This window comes from Phaenicophaeus curvirostris, chromosome 16 (genome assembly GCF_032191515.1).
Source record: "Phaenicophaeus curvirostris isolate KB17595 chromosome 16, BPBGC_Pcur_1.0, whole genome shotgun sequence".
Taxonomy (NCBI): Eukaryota; Metazoa; Chordata; class Aves; order Cuculiformes; family Cuculidae; genus Phaenicophaeus; species Phaenicophaeus curvirostris.
This window is the reverse complement of record NC_091407.1, coordinates 6,481,676-6,499,932: the sequence shown is the minus strand read 5'-3', so window position 1 is coordinate 6,499,932 and position 18,257 is coordinate 6,481,676. Positions and strand designations below refer to the sequence as shown.

General features: G+C 54.8%; 1 protein-coding gene across 2 annotated transcripts in view; it reads left to right on the top strand.

The window, feature by feature from the left end:
* TNRC18 (trinucleotide repeat containing 18) overlaps nt 1-18,257 on the top strand; it is a 55,811-nt gene that overhangs the window by 14,347 nt on the left and 23,207 nt on the right. The window contains exons 2-13 of one of the 2 annotated variants that reach the window (XM_069870387.1): nt 3,775-3,900; nt 4,358-6,163; nt 9,132-9,234; nt 9,634-9,839; nt 10,058-10,204; nt 10,717-10,901; nt 11,671-12,094; nt 12,585-13,532; nt 14,171-14,346; nt 15,062-15,198; nt 15,654-15,782; nt 17,629-17,803. In XM_069870387.1, coding sequence (XP_069726488.1) covers nt 3,775-3,900; nt 4,358-6,163; nt 9,132-9,234; nt 9,634-9,839; nt 10,058-10,204; nt 10,717-10,901; nt 11,671-12,094; nt 12,585-13,532; nt 14,171-14,346; nt 15,062-15,198; nt 15,654-15,782; nt 17,629-17,803 — 4,562 coding nt within the window. The remainder of the gene's footprint in view (nt 1-3,774; nt 3,901-4,357; nt 6,164-9,131; nt 9,235-9,633; nt 9,840-10,057; nt 10,205-10,716; nt 10,902-11,670; nt 12,095-12,584; nt 13,533-14,170; nt 14,347-15,061; nt 15,199-15,653; nt 15,783-17,628; nt 17,804-18,257) is intronic. The other variant, XM_069870388.1, reaches the window with a different exon arrangement.

The window sequence follows — 18,257 nt, the reverse complement described above, 5'->3', positions numbered from 1 at the left end:
GCAGGCACATCCACCTGCTTGCCACCTCAGCCAAGCGATGTTTTCTGTCGGTTCCCTCCTCCCAGTGAGCTTTGGGCAAACCCTGAGTGGGCTGAGCACGTGGGGCCCGTTTCCCTCCTGCTTCCCCCGGCGCGACCTCTGGCCTCCAGACGTTTTGTGTGCGGTTTGTGCGGTTGCTGGTATCTCATCTCACCATCGGTCACATCCCCTCTCGGTGGTGAGTCACCCAGCCTCACCTCTTTCCCCTTGTGCTGTTTTAGAGTTGAACAAAGACGATGTTTGCAACTGGGCTGGCACATCTGCGCCCGCCAAGTTCCTCTAATAACAGTCCTTGGTGATTTATGTCTCAGTCGTGAAAACAGGTAGATTTTACCCACTCATCTTGGAGCTGGAAAGGAGGGGACAGGTGTGTGTCCGTCCCCCATGCCCATCCACTACACCTGCTGGAGCATCGCTGGGCAGCCCAGCTGGGATGTGCTGTCACCTTCTTGTAGGGTTAAGGTGGCTTAAGGGATGATTTCTGTGCCCTTTAAAAACTTCTGCCCGCTGAGCTAGGCTGCTTTAGATCATGTGTCCATCCCAGCAAAGCACCCGCATGGGATTCGTATTGGTGGTGCCTTTCCCAGAGGCCACGGTGATGGGCACGCACGTTTGGCGTGGTGAGGAAGGGAAGGGGGGCGCAGCTGGTGTGGTGCTGGCAGTGCTGCCAACTTGTGCCTCCGTGCCCACGGTGCGGTGCCAGCGCGCCTCTGGTGAGCAGTCGGCTGGAGGAGCGTGGCTCAGCCTGCCGAGACCTGTCGGCGTGTCCCTGGGCCAAGTGGATCTTGCGCTGGTTCAGCAAACACTCTGGCCCCAGGCAGATGGAGGTGGTTGTGGTTTCCCCCTTTCCCCTCCCTTTCTCCTGGCAGAAGCCCATGGTTGGGGTGAGCCGTGTGTTGCTCACTGCGGTAGAGTTTCTCCCCTTGGCATCGCTTTCTGGCACGGAGATCCAAGGAGGGAGCGACTTGCCTGCGGCTGCCTCCTGCAAATGCAGCTACTTGGAGCATGAAGGAGCAGCTTCCCCTCCAGGTGCTGCCCCGGGGAGTGGGGCAGCAGGTTTCAGGCTGTGTGCGAGTCTTACGCCGGTCCAGTATTGGTGCTGGAGGGCTGTGCAGAGGAAGGGAAGCTTTGGCTGTGCCTCGGGGTTGGATTTGCATTGAGTTCATCCCCAGGAAGGCTGTGGCTCAGATCCCTGCCCCCTGCTCTGGTTCCTGGCAGGGAACAGGCCAGGTAAATATAGCCTGGGCAGCTTCTCCTTCCAGGCACCTAGGAAGGGAAAACAGTGTTGCTGGTAAACCGGAGGCTGGGCTTCGGATGGCTTTCTGGTTTTTGCTGCTGGTCAGCTGGGTGGTGCAGGCAGCTCCTCACACCTGCCCGTGCCTCAGTTTCCCCACCTGCAAAGTCGAACCTCTCTCCAGCTTGGACTGCTCATGAAGCCACTCGTTATCGCTCTGCTCCCTGCTGCAACGCGGCAGCTGGAAAACCACTGTGATGGCTCATGCTATGCTGGGCAGCTGGAGGGGATTTCACCTGCCCTTTGGCCACTGTCATTCCACAGCTCCTCATCCCCTGATTCTTTTGGCCGACCTTCCAATGCCTCCTCCTGCAGCCCCTGGGTTGAGGCCACGTCCTGGTTTGCGGGATGTGATAAAGCTGGGTGTGGAGGAAGCCCTGGAGCATTTGGGGCTGGGCCTGACCCTACGTAGGATAAGATGCTGCAAGCAGAGCTACCCCAGCAGGACCAGGAATGTAACCGGTACCAAAACAGCTACCAGTCTGGATATCTGTAGCTTAAACCTGTGTGCAGATGTCGCTGTGCTGCCTGGCAGGGATTCATCGTCTCCCCTTCCTCTTAAGCTCCGCAAGTGGCTTCATGTCCTTGCACTGTGTGCGAGTGGGGACAGGCCATGGGCGCCTGAGCACGGTGGTGTTTGCAGCCTGGGATCTGTCTCGCTGCGATCCCCGTGCCGATGCTCTTGCCGGTTGGAGTGGCTGCAGCCGGCATCGAGGTCTGGCTGGAAGAAGGGGCTCACGTGGGGGTGGCTTGGGCTGCCGGGCGGGTGTTGCATGGGGTGCTCCAGGGGGTTTACTGTGCTGCAACCATGTGCTGTGCCAGATGGGACTCGGGTTTCTTCGGAAATGTGTCACTTCTGCTCCAGGTGCTGGCTCGGTGCCAGCGCAGCAGGGCCGAGGCAAACATGCCGGAGAACAGAGCTGCTCACAGTTAACCCAGAGTCCGTGCCCTTGGGTGCTACCCAGCTCTCTCCAGCCCTGGAATAAGAAAATATGCTTGGAAATGCTCCAGAGAGAAGGCTTTGGGGTTACCAAGGAGAGGTGGGAATGTGTGTGAGCACTCAGTGCTTTTACACCAGATTAAATGGCAGGTTTTATCTACTGGGACCAGGCTTGGTGTTGATCTTCACGGCCGCAGTGGCTCCTCTGGTGCTGCCGCTGGAGGGTCGGCGTGTGCGGGTGATGCTGCTGGGAGCTGTCGCGCGATGGATCTGGGCCAGGAGCTGTGCGGAGCACCGCATCAGTGAAGCACGTGTGCCGGGATGCAAACATGTATGCAAAAGAGATCCTGGCTGTCTAAATAATGTGAAATATTGACTTGCTCGTGCAGATGGTGCTCCACGTGCGGCTTTGGGACTGAACTTCTCTGCATCCTCTTGGGTTTTGGTGTGATGTTGTTTTGATCCAGTTGGACTCCTGACAAACTCCCATCCTGGTTGCTTTCAGTAGGCTCATTGAATTTGGGGGAAGTCGGTTGCTAATGGAGTCTGAGGGGGAGGGATGAGAGTTGCACAGGGCTTGACTGGCTCCTTCAGACGCTCCTGATGGCTTTTAATCGGTTTTTAAGTGATGGCACCAACTGGGATGCTGGTTCTCGCAGAGCGTTGGGGTTTGTAGTGTTGCACAGATGCCGTTTGGTGGCAGTGTTGCAGAGGAATTGCTGCCTGGAGCCAAGAGCTTGTGTTATTACCACTATTATGGTGATTGCATTCACTGTTGAAATGCTGCTGCTGATTATTTGCATGAGAACGTTGCTGGGGGGGCCACTCTTGGAGGAGGCCCTAGTGTGTAGGATGGAATCCAGACCGCTGGCAGCGGGGTCCTGGGGACTCACTGCTTTCATCTCAACTCATAGATGGATGGCAAGTTTTCTGCTCTGTTTTGCCTTCCTCTGGGATAAGATGCTGGGCTCGGATACGTGACACTGTGCTTTGTGTGAGCTGCTGTGGAGGATGCTCTCATGTTTTCCCAAAGCCCGTGCTGGGCAGCTGCAGCAGGGATGGGCTGTGTTGGCAAAGCTGTGCTGGCAAGAGGGGGAAGCGTGTTGGGGAGTGCCTGCACCCACAGGTCGCTGTACTTGTGATAAACCAGCTTATCAGCCAGGAGGTTTAGCTGCTTTGCCTGCACATTTAAGACTCGGCTCAGAGAGCAGCATGCTCCGTTTGCAGCTCACCAGCTGCAAAGTTAGAGCCCCGCAGAGGTGCAAGGGGCGAGTTGGGGACCCTCCAGGGTGGGTCAGTAGCTGAAGCAGGAGCTTCTCAGCACGGGCTGTGCCTGCCCCGCTGTGCAGTGCGTGTTACCACACGCGTCCTTGCAGCCGCCACTCCTGGTGCGTGAGGGACTGACAGCCACAACAGTCTGTGCTCCTGCGGGGTTTGTTCCAAGGCGGCGTGCCGCTTGGGCTTAAACATGTTTCCCTCTTCTGTTTCCCATTTTCTGCAGGCTTTTCCCATCTGCCTAATGGGCTTTACCCGTCATACATTCCCTTGAGCCACCTCGAGCCCCCCAGTGCCGGCAGTCCTCTCCTGGCTCAGCTGGGTCAGCACAGCCTCTTCGAGTCACAGAAAGGTGAGTCTGGGTCCCCGTGCACCCTTCCTCATGGTTACCCTTGGGTTTTCGTCCTGTCCTTTGTGCTTACTTGACTGGATGCTATTGGGTGCTGGGAGGTCAAGGGTGAAGAGCAGAAACCCCCTGGGGTTGCCTCTCAGGGATGTTTCCTGGTCTTAGCAGTACCGAGGTCTCTGACGTGGCTGTGCTGTGTGGGAACCTGGTCAGGTCCTTTCTTGAAGCCCCCATGTGCTGCCCTATCACAAAGCTCAGTGTACATCAGAGATAGAAGGGTCCTTCAGCCCCTCCTGGGCCACTTGGAGGTTCCTGCCAGGTTTTCTCTGCCTTGGTCCTTCCTAGCCATGTCTGAAGCGTCCTTGAAACCTGTTCCCTCCCAGCTTTCCACCTCTCGCCTGTTTCTGTGTAGGACTGAAGGGCTCAGAGGCCTGTGGTAACCTTGTTTGATTCTGCTTTGCAGATGGGTTCTACCTGTCCAGCCACGCCGGCCAGTCCGCTTTGCACCCACAGCCTCCCCTCTCGAGGACTGCGGGCAGCCACACACCGAGCACTCTGCTCCGGGAGAAGGACCTTGGGCAGCTGCATAAGAGCTCGAAAGAAAGCCTGAAAGACCCTGGTGGGAAGGAGAGGGCATGCCGGAGCGATCTGTCCCTGCCTTTTGCCAAGAAGGAAGGCAAGCCAAAGGAGGAGCCCCGGCCCCGCAGCGTGGTAGACCTCACACAGGACACGAAGCCTGACAGCGACCGGAAAGTGAGCGTGGTGGAGAAGGCGGTGAAGGTTGGTGAGCGTCTCTCGCCCTTCCTGGCCGAGCACATGCCAAATCGGGGCACGGGTGGTGGGGAACCCAAATCTAAGAACCCGCTGCAGAGCTCTTCCCTCAGCAACTGCAACGGTGGTGGGGACCCCATGCTGAAGGTCCTTGGTGCCGAGCAGGACCGCTGTGCCAAGGATCCTGCTCGGCACGATGAGAACATGAGGCCTTCCACGCACGCCCACGCCGAGCGGCTGAAGCGCGGGGAGCCCCTGCTGCCCTCCGTGGGTGCTTTGCACGTCTCCTGTAGCTGCCCGTCCCCACACCCCTCACAGCCTGGGAAGATGACGTCGGCCACAACATTCCCTCCGCAGCCCGTCCATTCCAGCATGTACACCATCTTCCCGCCGGCCAAGGAGCTGGGGAGGGAGCACAAAGTCATCGCCCCCACCTTCGTGCCTTCGGTTGAAGCCTACGACGAGAGGAGCGGGCCCATCCAAATCGCCTCGCAGGCCCGCGACAACAAGGTGAAGGACAAGGACCTCGGCAAGGTGGGGGTGCTGCAGTCGCCCACAGAGCGGTGCCTCACAGATGCCTCCCGCACGCTCTTGTCCCAGGACTTTTCTTGCCACAGCGATGCCAAAAGGATGGAGGCTCTGCGGGAGAAGGGCTCGGTGATCAGGGCGAACTCCATGGCGCTGAAGAGACAGGTCACTTCAGAGCCCTTCCTCAACCGGCCGGGGCTGGGCTCTCCGGAGAGCAGGGAGTTCCTGGCCTCCAAGGACTTGCTGAAGCCGAGTCCGGAGGCAGAGCATCGCCCCTGTGAGCGGGACCGCTTCCAGCGATCCAGCTCCAAAGAAGCAGCAAAGGTCTATGGCACTTTGGACTCCTCCAGGCAGCACCTGGACCACGGTCAACTGAAACCGCCTGAGCAGAAGTGGAAGCCCTTTGAGATGGGCAACTTTGCCACCACGCAGATGGCGGTGCTGGCCGCGCAGCACAACCACGTCTCCCGGGCGGAGGAGGAAGCCAAGAAGGTCTACCTTGACCCCAGCGGCTTGCCGCGGTCCTCGGTGGTGGGCTCACGAGGTGCCGCGGATGTCCTCCACCCCGCCTCCCACGGCGAAGGGTCGGCCATGCAGAGCCTCATCAAGTACAGCGGCAGCTTTGCCAAGGAAACCTCATCCCGGCAGAGCTGTGGCAAGAAGAGCCCCTTTGGTGGCTTGGGCAACATGAAGTTGGACTCTTCGCAACTGGGCACCTCCAAAGTGCAGCAGCTGCTGTCGCAGCAGCCAGCAAAACAGCTGAAGAGGGACCCTGAGAGACCCGAGAGTGCTAAATCCTTTGGCCGTGAGAGCATTGGCTCCCAGGGCGAGGTGGAGGTGAGGCACTTGCCCGTTGGCATCGCCGTGGCTGTGGCCCGGCAGAAGGACAACAGTAGCAGCAGCAGCAGCAGCAAACTGGCCCCCAGCTTGGCGGATCGGGATCGCTCGTTGTCTCTCAGCAGCATCAAAGGTAGGTTCTCCAGACCTGTCTCAGGACCTCCCACCAGTGCAGACTGTGTGGCATGAGCTGAGTTGGGCATCCTCAGCTCCCTTTGTCTCTCAGTCAAGGGCACGTTGTAAGTCATAGCAGAGAATGAGACACCCCATGCGAGGCAGAGTCCCCTTTCTCTTCTTCCATCCCCTCTGTCCACCTCCGAGGAAAACCTCTCCATGTATTTGATTCCTGTTAGCAAAGGATGTGATGGAGAAGCCCCTTAATCCACCTTTGTGCTGGTGTGTTAATCTCATGGGTTTGATTTAAGCCATGGTACTGGCAGCTTTTTGGTGCTCTGCTTGGCTTGTGTAGCAAGGAAACGCCTGGGGGCTGCCCATCACAGGGAGAGCTCGGCTCTGGCGTGCCAAGGAGTGATGCCAGAGCAAGTGGCTGGCGAGCGATGGTTGGCTTTCCATTTTCAGCTTTTGCCTTTCCCATTTTTCTGCCTTTGCTCCCCTTTCCCAAACCTCAGTGGTAAGATGTGCTTTTTTCCTGGCTGGCAGCCCCTCTCCCTGTTCCATTGCCTCCCATTGCCCTCGCTGTGCTGGGCAGGAGCCGGCTGAGGACCCCGTGGGCAGCACAGGGGGCTGTTTATTCAGCCGTTCAGTCATCCCAGACCCTCCCAGCTTGCGTTAAATGTAATTTACTGAGCTGAACTAAAAGGCTGCAAACAAGGGTTGAATTCTGGCAGACCTCCGGGCTCGTTGCTAAGTGATGCAGTTGGCTTTCAGACAGAAAACAAGACTGCTTTTCTCCTCCTCTCGCCCCCCAAATGCTGCCCCCCCTTTGTGTGCCAGGAGATATTCGTCTAATAACATTAGCTTGCTTGCGCTGAGTGGACGGTGCTTGAATGTTTAGACCTTTTAAGAAGGAGAAAGCAGGCTTTAGTTGGCTAATCTGTAGTATTTGGCAAGTAAAATGCAAGTATTTAGTGCTGGGCATTGGTTGTCAAGGAAACGGGTTTAAGCCTTTCCTCTGTGCATAACTGATTGAATTTTTCGATGTAGTCCATGCGTCATGTTTGTGTATATGGACAAAATGATCATTCACTGTCTGGACAATCATCAGTCTGTACGGAAAAGGGACTGTCCTGTCGGCAGGGCTGGAGCTAGGCTGGAATTAGACGAATAAGAAAGTGTGTGTGTTTGGAAGGGGGATGAGAAAAAGGTGATAAACCTGTCTATAAATAGCAGAGTGCAGGTAGTGTTGATGGGAGAAGGAGGAGCGGAGATAAAAGAACAGAATAATAGGTTTCTAATAAAAGGCTGGTGGGGAAGGGGTGGTCAGATTACCTTGTGCCAAGGAGAAGAGGGAGGCTGCGAGTTAACCAAGGGCTTGCTCCATATTACTGGAGGTGGAGGCTGGGTAGTAAAACAGAACAACAGAGGCTGCTTGGGGCATTGTCCAGTGAGCTGGGGACAGCCACTGCCTGCGGTGTCCTGGCAGGCTGCAAGGGAAAATGTGGTGACCCTGGAAAGTCCTTTGGGAGGAAGAGGTGTGTGCCAGGTTTTAAAGCATCTTTGCTTTCTGATTGAAGTCCAGGGAGGGAGCCTTGGGGAGAAGAGCTGGGGGAGATGTTGTCTTGTTCCTGGATTCCTTCTGACAGTAAAAGCTGAGGGAATTGGAGACTTGACAGCAAAAAAAAACCCACGGGCTGTCCAGGTTTGTGGAAATGCACAGTGGAGCCCTCCTTGAAAAGGCTGCCTGTCAACAGAATAGACTTGATGTTCTGAGATGGTTTCCCGTGTGCCAAACCTTATCCAGACAGGAGAGCAAGGACCTTGGAAAGGGCTGCCAGGGAGCCAGGGTGCAGCCGTGCGAGGCTGTGCTGCGCCACTGAGCCCTATGGGGTGCAGAGCATCACCCAAGGCAGGGGATGGGCTGGCAGAGCGCGCTGGGAGCTGGGGGGAAGCAGACACCTTCCTCCTGGCCCCACTGGACTGGCCAGCTGCTCACTGCAAGTGGGATTTAGGAGCGGATCCTGTCACCAAAGCGTAACTTGGAGAGGTGCAACAGGAATTGTGGAAAAAAACACCCATGGAGAAAGAAGCTGGGGAAAAAACTAGGGAAAAAGAAGCCTAAAATTGGATAGTGGGGGTAGAGACCTTGAATAAAATAAGAAAAGGGTACCTGGTCCTGGCAGGGCCAAGGGAAGAGCTGCTGTTTGCTCCTGTGGAGGTGTTTCTTAATCTCTTGCAGACAGAGTTGCCACCGTGCCAGGCTGTGTTTGCAAGGGCTGTTCTGATTCTGGACAAGCCGTTTTGCCAGCCAAACATCCAGCCCCCCTTTTTGGACTCTTGCCCTCGTCTGCCATATGTGTCCCTGCCTCACCAGCCCCTTTCTTGTACAGCTCAGTGGTGGATGCAGATTCCTGCTAACAGGTTGAATTACAGGGTGGAGCACAAAGGTTTTGTGAGGGTCCGTAGTTTTGTTTCTGCCTGTTACAGAAGGACAGGAATTCAGAGCATGCCCAGTGCTCCCAGGCTGGTTTGCAAGAGCACAAGATGCTTCATAGGATGCAGAGAGAAAATCTCCCCTACAAGGTGTGCTAAGCAGAGCTGTATACTTCAATGCAGGGATTTATCTGGGACTCCTCTCCTTCTGAGATGGGAAATCTGCCACTGTCCTTCAGGAAAAAAGGTCCCATTGGTCCTGTTGCTCCCAGACTGGTGGCTGCCCTGTCCTGGGAGACTGACGTGGCGTCGGAGTGGGTCCCTTGATGGCTTGGAGACACGAACCGCAAACCATATGCATCTGAGTGCTACCCAGAAGCCACCTTAGTGAGAATATCTTGGTCGCATAGACAGCATGATAAAGTCTTGGCAACAGTGGCATTGGGGTGTGCTGGCTCCCAGGGTACTTACTGCCTCTCCATGCCCAGAGGAGATGGGGCAGCTTTCCCCAGACTCCTTCTCGTGTCTGATGGTGGTGGGTTGTCTCTTAGGGCATGGACGCTCAGAAGATGACTGCGGGGATGAGAGGAACCGCCACCGGGACAGCCACCTCCTGGCAGGGCGTTTGGAGCGGGATCAGGAGAAGCTGCTCAGGTGAGGGTTGGAGGGAGGTGAGTTCTCTTGCCACAGTGCCACATGCAGTGCTCAGGAACAGCCTGTCTGGAGAGGGGACAGGGTTGTAGCTCCTGGCACCAGCCTGGTGTGGAGAGGGGAGCGCTGAGTCGGGTACCAGGCAGATCCTGAATCTGCAGCAGAGCAGTCCTAACAAACTGCTGCAAATCCGTGCCTGCTCCGAAGGGATGGAGGGATGGGATGTTTTATTCTGATGTGATACTAACTCACTCCATTGCAGCTCTCCTTGGGTGTCTGACCCTATTCTGCAAACACACTCGCTCAGCAGACTGGTCTGTACCCCTGGACTCCTCCAGCCATGCAGTAACTTGCATCACTCAGACCCTTTCTCACTCTCTTTCTTGCTGTTCCCATGACCAGAGAGAGCAAGGAGCTGGCAGATTTTGCCCGAATACACCCATCTGGCTGTGCCACGAATGGTTTGAACTCCAACCTCATGGTGACGGGAGGCCCAGCTTTGACGGGCTCTGGGCGCTGGTCTGCAGATCCGGCTTCCCACTTGGCAGCTCACCCTTGGCTCCCCAGGACAGGGAGCCCCTCCATGTGGCTGGCTGGCCATCCCTACGGTGAGTGCCCTGGAAGGGAGTGATGTGTCCATGGCATGTTCACAACAGTGTAGTCCAGGGAGAGGGGTTGCTAAGTGCCCATTAGCATGGACACTGCTGTCTGATCGCAGGGGAAAGGGAAAAAGGTGGTTTGGAGCAGTCAAATGGTAGATGACTTCTCATGGGGGTAGGAGCTGCCAGCGTTGCTTGAATTGTGACTGTGGTGTTTCTTCTTCCAGGACTTGGTCACCCTTCCCTGCACCAGGGCATGACTCCAGGCTTCCCCCCTGCCATGGGGGGAGCTCTCCCTTCCGCCTACCAGTTTGCCAGAGACCCACAGTCGGGGCAGCTTGTTGTGATCCCCAGCGAGCACTTGCCACACTTTGGTAAGAATGTGAGCACATCCCCGAGGATCGTGTTTTGACGTCTGTGGAGAGGAAACAGGCTTTGGAGAGAGCTAGATAGGAGCGTACGTACCTGTGGGGACCAGCAGCTGCAGCTCTAGGGTGGGTGTGAGCTGGCCTCGTTAGGTGTGTTTCGGAGATGGAAATGTGTAATCTTCAGCAGGAGCACCTCATCCCCTGCAGGACCCCGTAGACTTTGGGTCCTTGGTTAGGAGAAAATACTTGTGGGCTCAACCAGGGACAGTCAAACCAAGGGTGTGTAGAGAGCGAAGCAAGTCAGATGGCAGGACCCATGGGGTGATGGGAGTGGGGCTGCTAAGGGAAAGACAGAATCTTTTGCCTGTTGCATTTCTGGTTGCGTTTCTGTGTAGCCCAGTGTTTGGAATCGCCTAAACCCTGGCTCTGGGGTAGAGACAGTTGCCCTGCACGATGCTGAATCCTCTAGCCACCCCCATCCTTCTGCCTCTCTGACTGCATCTCTGCTCATTCCCCAGCAGAGCTGATGGAGCGGGCACCCCCGCTGTGGCCTGCCATGTACCCCCCGACCAGGAGCTCCCTCCAGCACGCTCACCAGCTCCAGCTCCTCTCCCACCAGCAGCTGCTGCGACAGCACGAGCTGTACATTCTGCAGCAGCAAGCGGCCCATGCTATGGAGCTACAGAGGAGCGCCCAGCTCGTGGTACGTTTCCAGGAGCTTCTTGTTTGGACGTGAAATGGGCCTGAAGTTGGGGTGTCTGGAGGTAAAAAAAGCAGCTGTGCCAGTATTGCAAATGTGTCTCAAGGGTATGGATGCACTGAGCAATCCTACCCTGGTCTGTGGGATGTGAGACTTTCAGTGGATCCTGCACAGTTGGTGTTGGTTTTGAGGGGGTTGGTGTAAAGCCGTTGAGCAGTGCTGTCAGGAGAGCTGCCCAGCAGCAGCGTGACCTTGGTTCCCTCCTTAGGGATGTCTCTGTTTAGCTGAGTGGTTTCATCCCTGGCCACCTCCTCACAAAATTCAGAGAAGCAGCTGCAATACTGACAGCAATCACACTGGATCCTGGAGCCAGCTCCTGCTCACCAAATGATTTTGGAAGTCATGAACTTTCATTTGGGTGTTTTACACGCATTTAATTTTTATAGCAGTCATCTGGTTTTCAGCCTTCATTTTACATATGTGCCTGCTAGGCTGGAGACTTAGAAGTAGAAATGGTTTGCTTTCGTTGCAAGTGAAAGCTCAGACACCCTTCACATGACTCCTGGAGCTGTGAGTTTGTAAAGAAAGCGGTCACAGATTGGTGTCACACTCCATCAGATTGGTCTTAAAATGGTGTTGCACTGCGAATGTGTTTTATTCCAATGCATTTCTGGTAAGACCATATCTTGGTCTTGCTTGGTGGTAGGTCTGTGCCACTTTCCAGGAACAGGTGGAGATGTCATGCTGAGTTTTTGCTCTGTTTTTGCTGCAGGAGAGATTGAAGGCGAATGAGCAACGTGCGGATATGGAAGAGAAGGTGACAAAACGGAGCCTGGACAGTGCCAAATCAGGCCTTTCCTCCTCTGCCCCGGGACTGGCGCACCGAAAACCACCTGTGCTGTCGCCCAGTGCCTCCACGTCCTACAGCAAGGCTGTGAGTCCACCTCCCCTCTCTCCCAGAGCCTCACCTGTGTCTGTGCTCAAAGCTGAGGTGATCCAAAAGATGGAGGAGCCACCTTCGCAGCCAGCCTACTCCTACCCCGCCACCCCCAGCTCCCATCCTTCCAGCCCGCCCCCCGCCTCTCCACCCCCTGCCCCTGCCATCCCTCCAAAGGAAGAGGCACCTGAGACTGTGGAGAAGAAAGACCTGGAGCTGGAAAAAGAGGCTGCTGGTCCATATCAGGCCTTGTTCCCAGGTAAGAAAGCCCTGCTTTGGCAGAGTCCCATTGTGTTTGTGCCTGCCCCCCTTTTTCTCCTCAGCTCTTTCCTGCTTCCATCCCTTCCCCTAGAGAAAAGCATGTAGCTCATCTAACAGGCAGGAGAAAGGCAAGAACCAGGGATGGTGTTGATGGATCAGTGCTTGGGTCTTGGCAGCGTCTGGGGCTGTGGGCTGTCCTCTTCCCTTGGGTTGAGCCTGGGTTGGTTCCTCGAGGGCTGAAGTCTGAATGCGTGAAGGATGAAGGAGGCAGATGTTTTTCCAGTTGCAGGAGAGCGCTGGAAAGGTGCAGAAGGGACCTCTGGGGTGCTGATGCCTGTGGCACCTTGGTCAGGAGAGAGGAGTCCAAAGCAGCCACTGCTTGAGAATAGGGAGAGACGAGATGAAGGGAACGCATCTCTATGCCTTAGCAAGAGAGGTTTTTTTGAAGGCTGGGCCATTACACACCTGTCCTTTCTGATGTCTTGCAGAGATCCCCCCAGGATATCCATTCCAGTCCCTGCCTCCCTCCTTTGGAAGACACTATCCCTACCTCCTCCAGCCCACTGCAGCATCTGATGCAGATGTCCTGGCTCCTGATGTCCCACTGCCTGCTGAAGGCTCTGAACACATGGAGCTTTCCACAGAGGTCAAGCCCATCCACTTGTCTCCGTCCAAAATGCTAGAGCCCATCCAAGCACCAGCAGAAGAGGAGTCCTTGGAAGAGAGGGTGAAATCAGAGGTGCAGATGGAGGAAAGCCAGGAAGCCATCTGTGAGCAGGACATGGGGACTCTGAACATCGCCACCTCCACAGCTGTCCCAGTGCAGAACGTGGACAATTGCAATCTCCTGTTGCATCAAGGTGAAGCCCTGGGTGCTATGGAGCAGGACCAGGAAGACCTTCAGAGCTGCCCACCTCCTTACCAGGTTGTGGCCTGCCCTGCAGAAGCAGAGGCTCAGGAAGAGACTGGGAGTGGAGCAGAAACCTGCTCTGTGCACATGGACTATGACGGTTCGCTCGTGCACACAGAGAACGAGCCGCCAGAGATGGACTTGACACCCCAGCGGGAGGAGGTCTCTGCAGCCATGGATTTGCAGAGCACTGATGTGCCCCGGGGGAGGGAGTTTCCCAGCCTGTCCCCTGGGGACGAGGAGCAGGGAGCAGAGATCCCTTCCTACACGGAAGAGGCAATCTCTTGCCAAATCCCAGCTCTGGACATCAAGCCGGGCGACCCGCTGGCTGGGATGAATGCTTTGGTGGCTGCCACAGAAATGCCTCAAGCATGTTCCTTGTTGACCACCACCAGTGTCGCTGCGTCCCAGGTGAAGGTGGAGGTGTTACCTGACCAAACCTTGGAGCACTCCTTCCTGCAGGGGATCACTTTGCTGAGTGAAATTGCAGAGATGGAGCTGGAGAAAAGGAAACAAGAAATGCAGAGTAAGTTGCAAGTGCTCTGTCTGGCCAGCCTTGGGCCAGGTTGGGTCTCCCTGCATATGGTCCCAGTGCTCTCAGAGAGGACAGAAGAATGGAGCGGCATCTCTTGTAACCTCAGCCAGGCAGCAAGGAGAGCATTGCCCTGAATTGCAGGAGCAGCTGGTACTTTGGATTGGATTGGAGCTGGGTTTTTGTTGCATTAGGCTGAGCTACGTGTGGTGTTTGTACTGCTCTCCCCTTCCAAGGGCCCTCACCATGTCTAGACAGTTTGTGGTATGCGTAGCGGAAACGGAGCCCCACTTGACAAGAGCTGCCAGGGTAACACCCTTCTGGCAGGGCCTGAGTCTGCAGTCTGTTGGGGCTTGGCACAAGAGGCCCCAGTAGTTCTAGATGATGCTTTCCAAGGGCTTGGCAGGTCCTGAAAAGATCTCACCTTCCAGTAACTTCCTGAGGCGAGACGTGATAGGAACTGCTAGTTGCACCATGGCTGGGTACAACGGGAGATCTCAGGTGGAGGCCAAGAGTGGCTGGGAGGCTCCTTAGGCTGACATGGTCCAGAAAGGGGCATCAGCCTTTCCTTGTGCTTGCTGGAAAGTCAGTGGCGGAGAGCGAACCTCTACAGCTTCTTTTTCTGTCCTCAGCAGGCCCAGAGAGTTTCCCTGTTCGGCCAACGCTGGAGAGTTTGCTGGCTGCCAGCACCCACATGCTCATGGAAGTGCTTTCCACCCCCTTTATGGAAAGTCTGAAAACCATCCGGCTGCCTCGAGAGCTGAATCCTAACAAAAAGTACAGCTGGATGCAGAAAAAAGATGAACCTGTAAGTAGTTCTTAGTGTGGCTGAGCCTGAAAAGCCACAGTGCATCCACTCCCCGCCACTTGCTCTTCCAGCCACACTTTGCCACCCGGCTCGTGCTGCCCTTCTGCATTCAGCAGCGCGAGCCAGCGCTTCCCTCATGTTGCTTTCAAGGCTGTGCAGGAGTCTGTGGTGCAATTTAGCTTCCTCCCTTGTTTGAGAATCAATACGATTGATCTCAGCAGGACCCTCGGCAGCCCTAGAAGTGGCGTTTGTAATACAAAGCCAGCAGGAGCTCGTCTGTTACTGCTTTGGCTGGGGGGGATAAATAAAGATAGTGGCAGGAGGGTTTTTCCTTGTTTTTTCTTTGCTGACTCTTCCCCATGGGAGAGATTGACAACTTATTTTGTACCTTGCAAGTAAGTGTTCCAAGACAGGGAATGTTTTGATCTGTCTTTTTAAATAAGGAAAAAGAGACTCCATGGGTGCATTTTATCCTGCAGGTTCTTTCCCAGGGTTGCTCTCCCTCAAAGCTGATACCATCCCATGCATGAGCCACAGAACATCTTTCTTGGCAGGTTTTGCTCGGATACCACTCTTAGGCTGTGCTTGTGCGAGGGTGCTCTGCTCCACTGAAGCAGAGGGCTTTGCTGCTGGGCTGCAGATCTTGGCCTTTACAAGGACACCCCGGTGTGCTCCACCCCAGTGTAGGTGTCCTGACCTTCTTGCCCCCTCTTAGATGTACTCCATCAAATCGGCCATCGAGAACATGGATGCGATGGAGCTGGACTACAGGATGAGGCTGGCGGAGCTGCAGCGGCGATACAAGGAGAAGCAGCGGGAGCTGGTGAAGCTGCAGCGCCGCAGGGACTCCGAGTAAGTCGCAGGCTGCTCACTTGGTCTCTTTTTTTTCCAGCTGGGCACTTTCGCTGCCTCTCGGTCCAGGACAGAAAACAGCCCTCCATCCCTCCCTGTCTCCTCTTCTCCTGGTATGGCCCACCAGAGCTTTGCACAGTACACTCCTAGGCTAAGTGACACAACAACCCGATCACTGGTGAATGCAGCTGGGAGACCGTATTAGAGACAACCTTGACTTCAGAAGCTCAGTTTAGCAGTTTGGTGACAGGCGAAGGTTCTGGGTTGGCTCCCGTTCTTGCTTGCTTTCTTTTAATTTTTTTTCCCCTTTTTCTTCTTTTTTTTTTTTTTTGGATTTGTTTGCTTTCTTTCTTTTCCTGTTTTTGGTTGCAAAATTTGATTTTGCTTTTTTTTTTCTTTGCTTTTTTTTTTTTTTGTTGCCTTGGTTAACAGTGAAGCGTGTGGTTTTTTTAAAGGGAAAAGCATGACGAGAAAAGTAGAAGCTTGGCGAGAAGAGGCCCTGGAAGGCCCAGGAAGAGGAAACTTGGATCAAGCGCTCTGTCACCCATTAAGGAGAGAGGGAAGAGTGACAGCAAGAGTGGAAAGTAAGGCTGGAATTTGGGGAAGATGGGAAAATGGCAGGGTCGCTGCACCAGGGTCTTACTTGGGGAGAGCATCTCAGATGCAGCGGGGGCTTGTTGTGGCGTTGTGTTGGCAGGCCAGTCTCTGGCAGCAGTGGTGTTGTGGAAGTGTGTGCATTTAGCATGAGTGTGTCCTCACAGCGGGAATACTGTGCCAGCGCAGTTCCTCCTGCTGCTCTGTGGTGTTGGGTGCACGTAGGACAGGCTGAGGTGAGCAGCAGTGAGGTGATCCGGAGCAGCCGGCTGGGCAGGGACCTCTAGGTGAGCTCTTGGCATCAGGGAGTGCGTCCTTGTGTGTTTTCAGGAGAGCAGATGGTGCTGTAGAGTTAATGACCAGGATGATGATGTCAAAAACTGGAAGGACAGAGCTTTTCCAGGTTATCTACTTTGTAGGGCCTTGTGCTGTGTTTCTGCTGTCTTCGTTTCTGTTCCTTGATCAGTGGGAGCTGGTTCCGCCTGACCTCTCTCTTTCAAATGTTTGCATCATTCTTTCTTCTGTTTTCTCTTTTGCAAGTCCAGCCTGCATCTCCCCACTGTTGGCCATGGAACCATCCCTAGATGGCCGGCTCTCTCCAATAGGAAGGCATCTCCAAGCTGCCTCCCTGTGTGCTAAATATTTTTGGAGATGTCCTTTCAAGACCACACATTAGATTCAGGTGTCCAGCTTCCACTGACTGTGTCCTTCTGAAAATCTGTCCTCTTGGTGGCTTTCTGTTTTGCTTTTCGTGTTTGATGGCTGGACAGGCTGGAGGCATCCAGAGGTGACTGGAGTTCTGCATGTGTGCGTGCATGATAGTGTTGTGTGTGCGTGTCCCTGCATCGCAGGAGTACTTGAACAGCCTGACATGGGCATGGAGATGCACCCTCACCCAGGGCCTGAGGTGTTGGTTTAGCTGTCTGTGGCGGTCAGCAGAGAGGATGGTGAGCAGGAAAAATGCCTGGAAGCTGAGGAGGCTGCCTGATGTCAGCGGCTTTGTGGTGATAGTATGACGTGGGCCAGCAGGCTTAGCGTGAAGGACATGGCATATGAGAACTTTTAACAGAGGCTTGGTAGAGGTCTTGAGGTGTTGACTGGTTATCCATCACACAGTTACTGGAGACAGCTGGGGAGCAGTAAAAAATGTGCTTGTAGTCTTACCTACTTTATTTTTTAGTTTGTTCTTTTATTATTAATTTACCCTCTCCTTTTCCCCCAAATCCTGAAGTAAGACTGAAGATGTAGGTCACAAATGCCTTTCGCAGAGGGGCCAGGCTTGTAAAGAACATCATTGCCTATTCTTTGGGCAAGCCAGTCCCTGCAGTGCCCTTGTCCCACCGTGTCACCCTGTGTGGCAGTTCCTTACCACCTCCCTGCTCATACCCAAGCAACCAGAGCAAGTTTCTGGGCAGTGAGGCACCTCCCTGCGCCTCGAGAATCTCTGTGCACAGACAGATTCTGTAAAGTAGAGGTGGGAAAAAACCTAGAGGGCCCAGTGGAGCTGTCTGTCCTTCCCTCTCCTGCTCTGTACCAAATCAGGCACTTTTCGGTAGCTGTTACTCAACACCAAGTGGTTCCTTTCAGAGACCACCTGGTAGGTCTTTGATTTCAGCCACCCTCATCTGTGCTGGTGGCCAGGGATGTGCAAGAAAGGCTCCTTGGCTCTCCTGTTTGGTGGAAGACCTTGTCCAAAATGCTGCCACTTCACAGTGGACTTGGCTCCCATTGAGGATCCCTGCTGTCCTAGGAGGCATTTAACCTCACTTCTGCGCTAGGTGGGTATCACAGGTAGGAAAGCCCCCGACCTTGACCCGTCCTGTGCTTGGCTTGCAGACTGAGCAAGTCGTTGTTGCTTTCTGAAGACTCCGAGACTGGTGAGGGCATGAAGAAGAGGCACAAAGGGGCCCTCCCGGAGGAGGACGAGGATGTGGAGAGCAGCAGTGGCAAGATGAAAGGGAGAAACCAGAGCTGGGAAGAGCACGATGTGGCTCCCAGCTTCTCAAATGAGGTCAGTGCCTTCATGGTGGACACGGAACCACGGGCCAAAAGCAGATCTCTTTCCTGCTTTGCACTGGCTAACTCCTTCTGATCTTAGAGCGTCTGCTCTCAGTTCATGTGGGTTTAGAAGCTGCCTGTGCAGCAGAGGGGTGTTTGCAAAGGGGCAAAGTGCCTTCGAGCCAGCCAGAGCATTGCCGTGCTACACTAGTTCTGAATCCAGAGCTGTGCTTGTCTGACCCCTTTGCCTGTCGAGATAGTGGTGGGGAACGGACTTCCCGAAGCGAGGGAAGAAATGGGAGCACAATCTTGCTATTTTAAAATGCAGGGTTTTCTTCTTCTCCTTTTGAGGCAACGAGATACTTACTGGAGCTTTAAGCTGCTGATGAAATCCAAAACGCATACAGGCAAAGTACTGGGTTACAGCTGCTGTTATCTAGCCTTAGCACATGTAAAGTGTATTTACT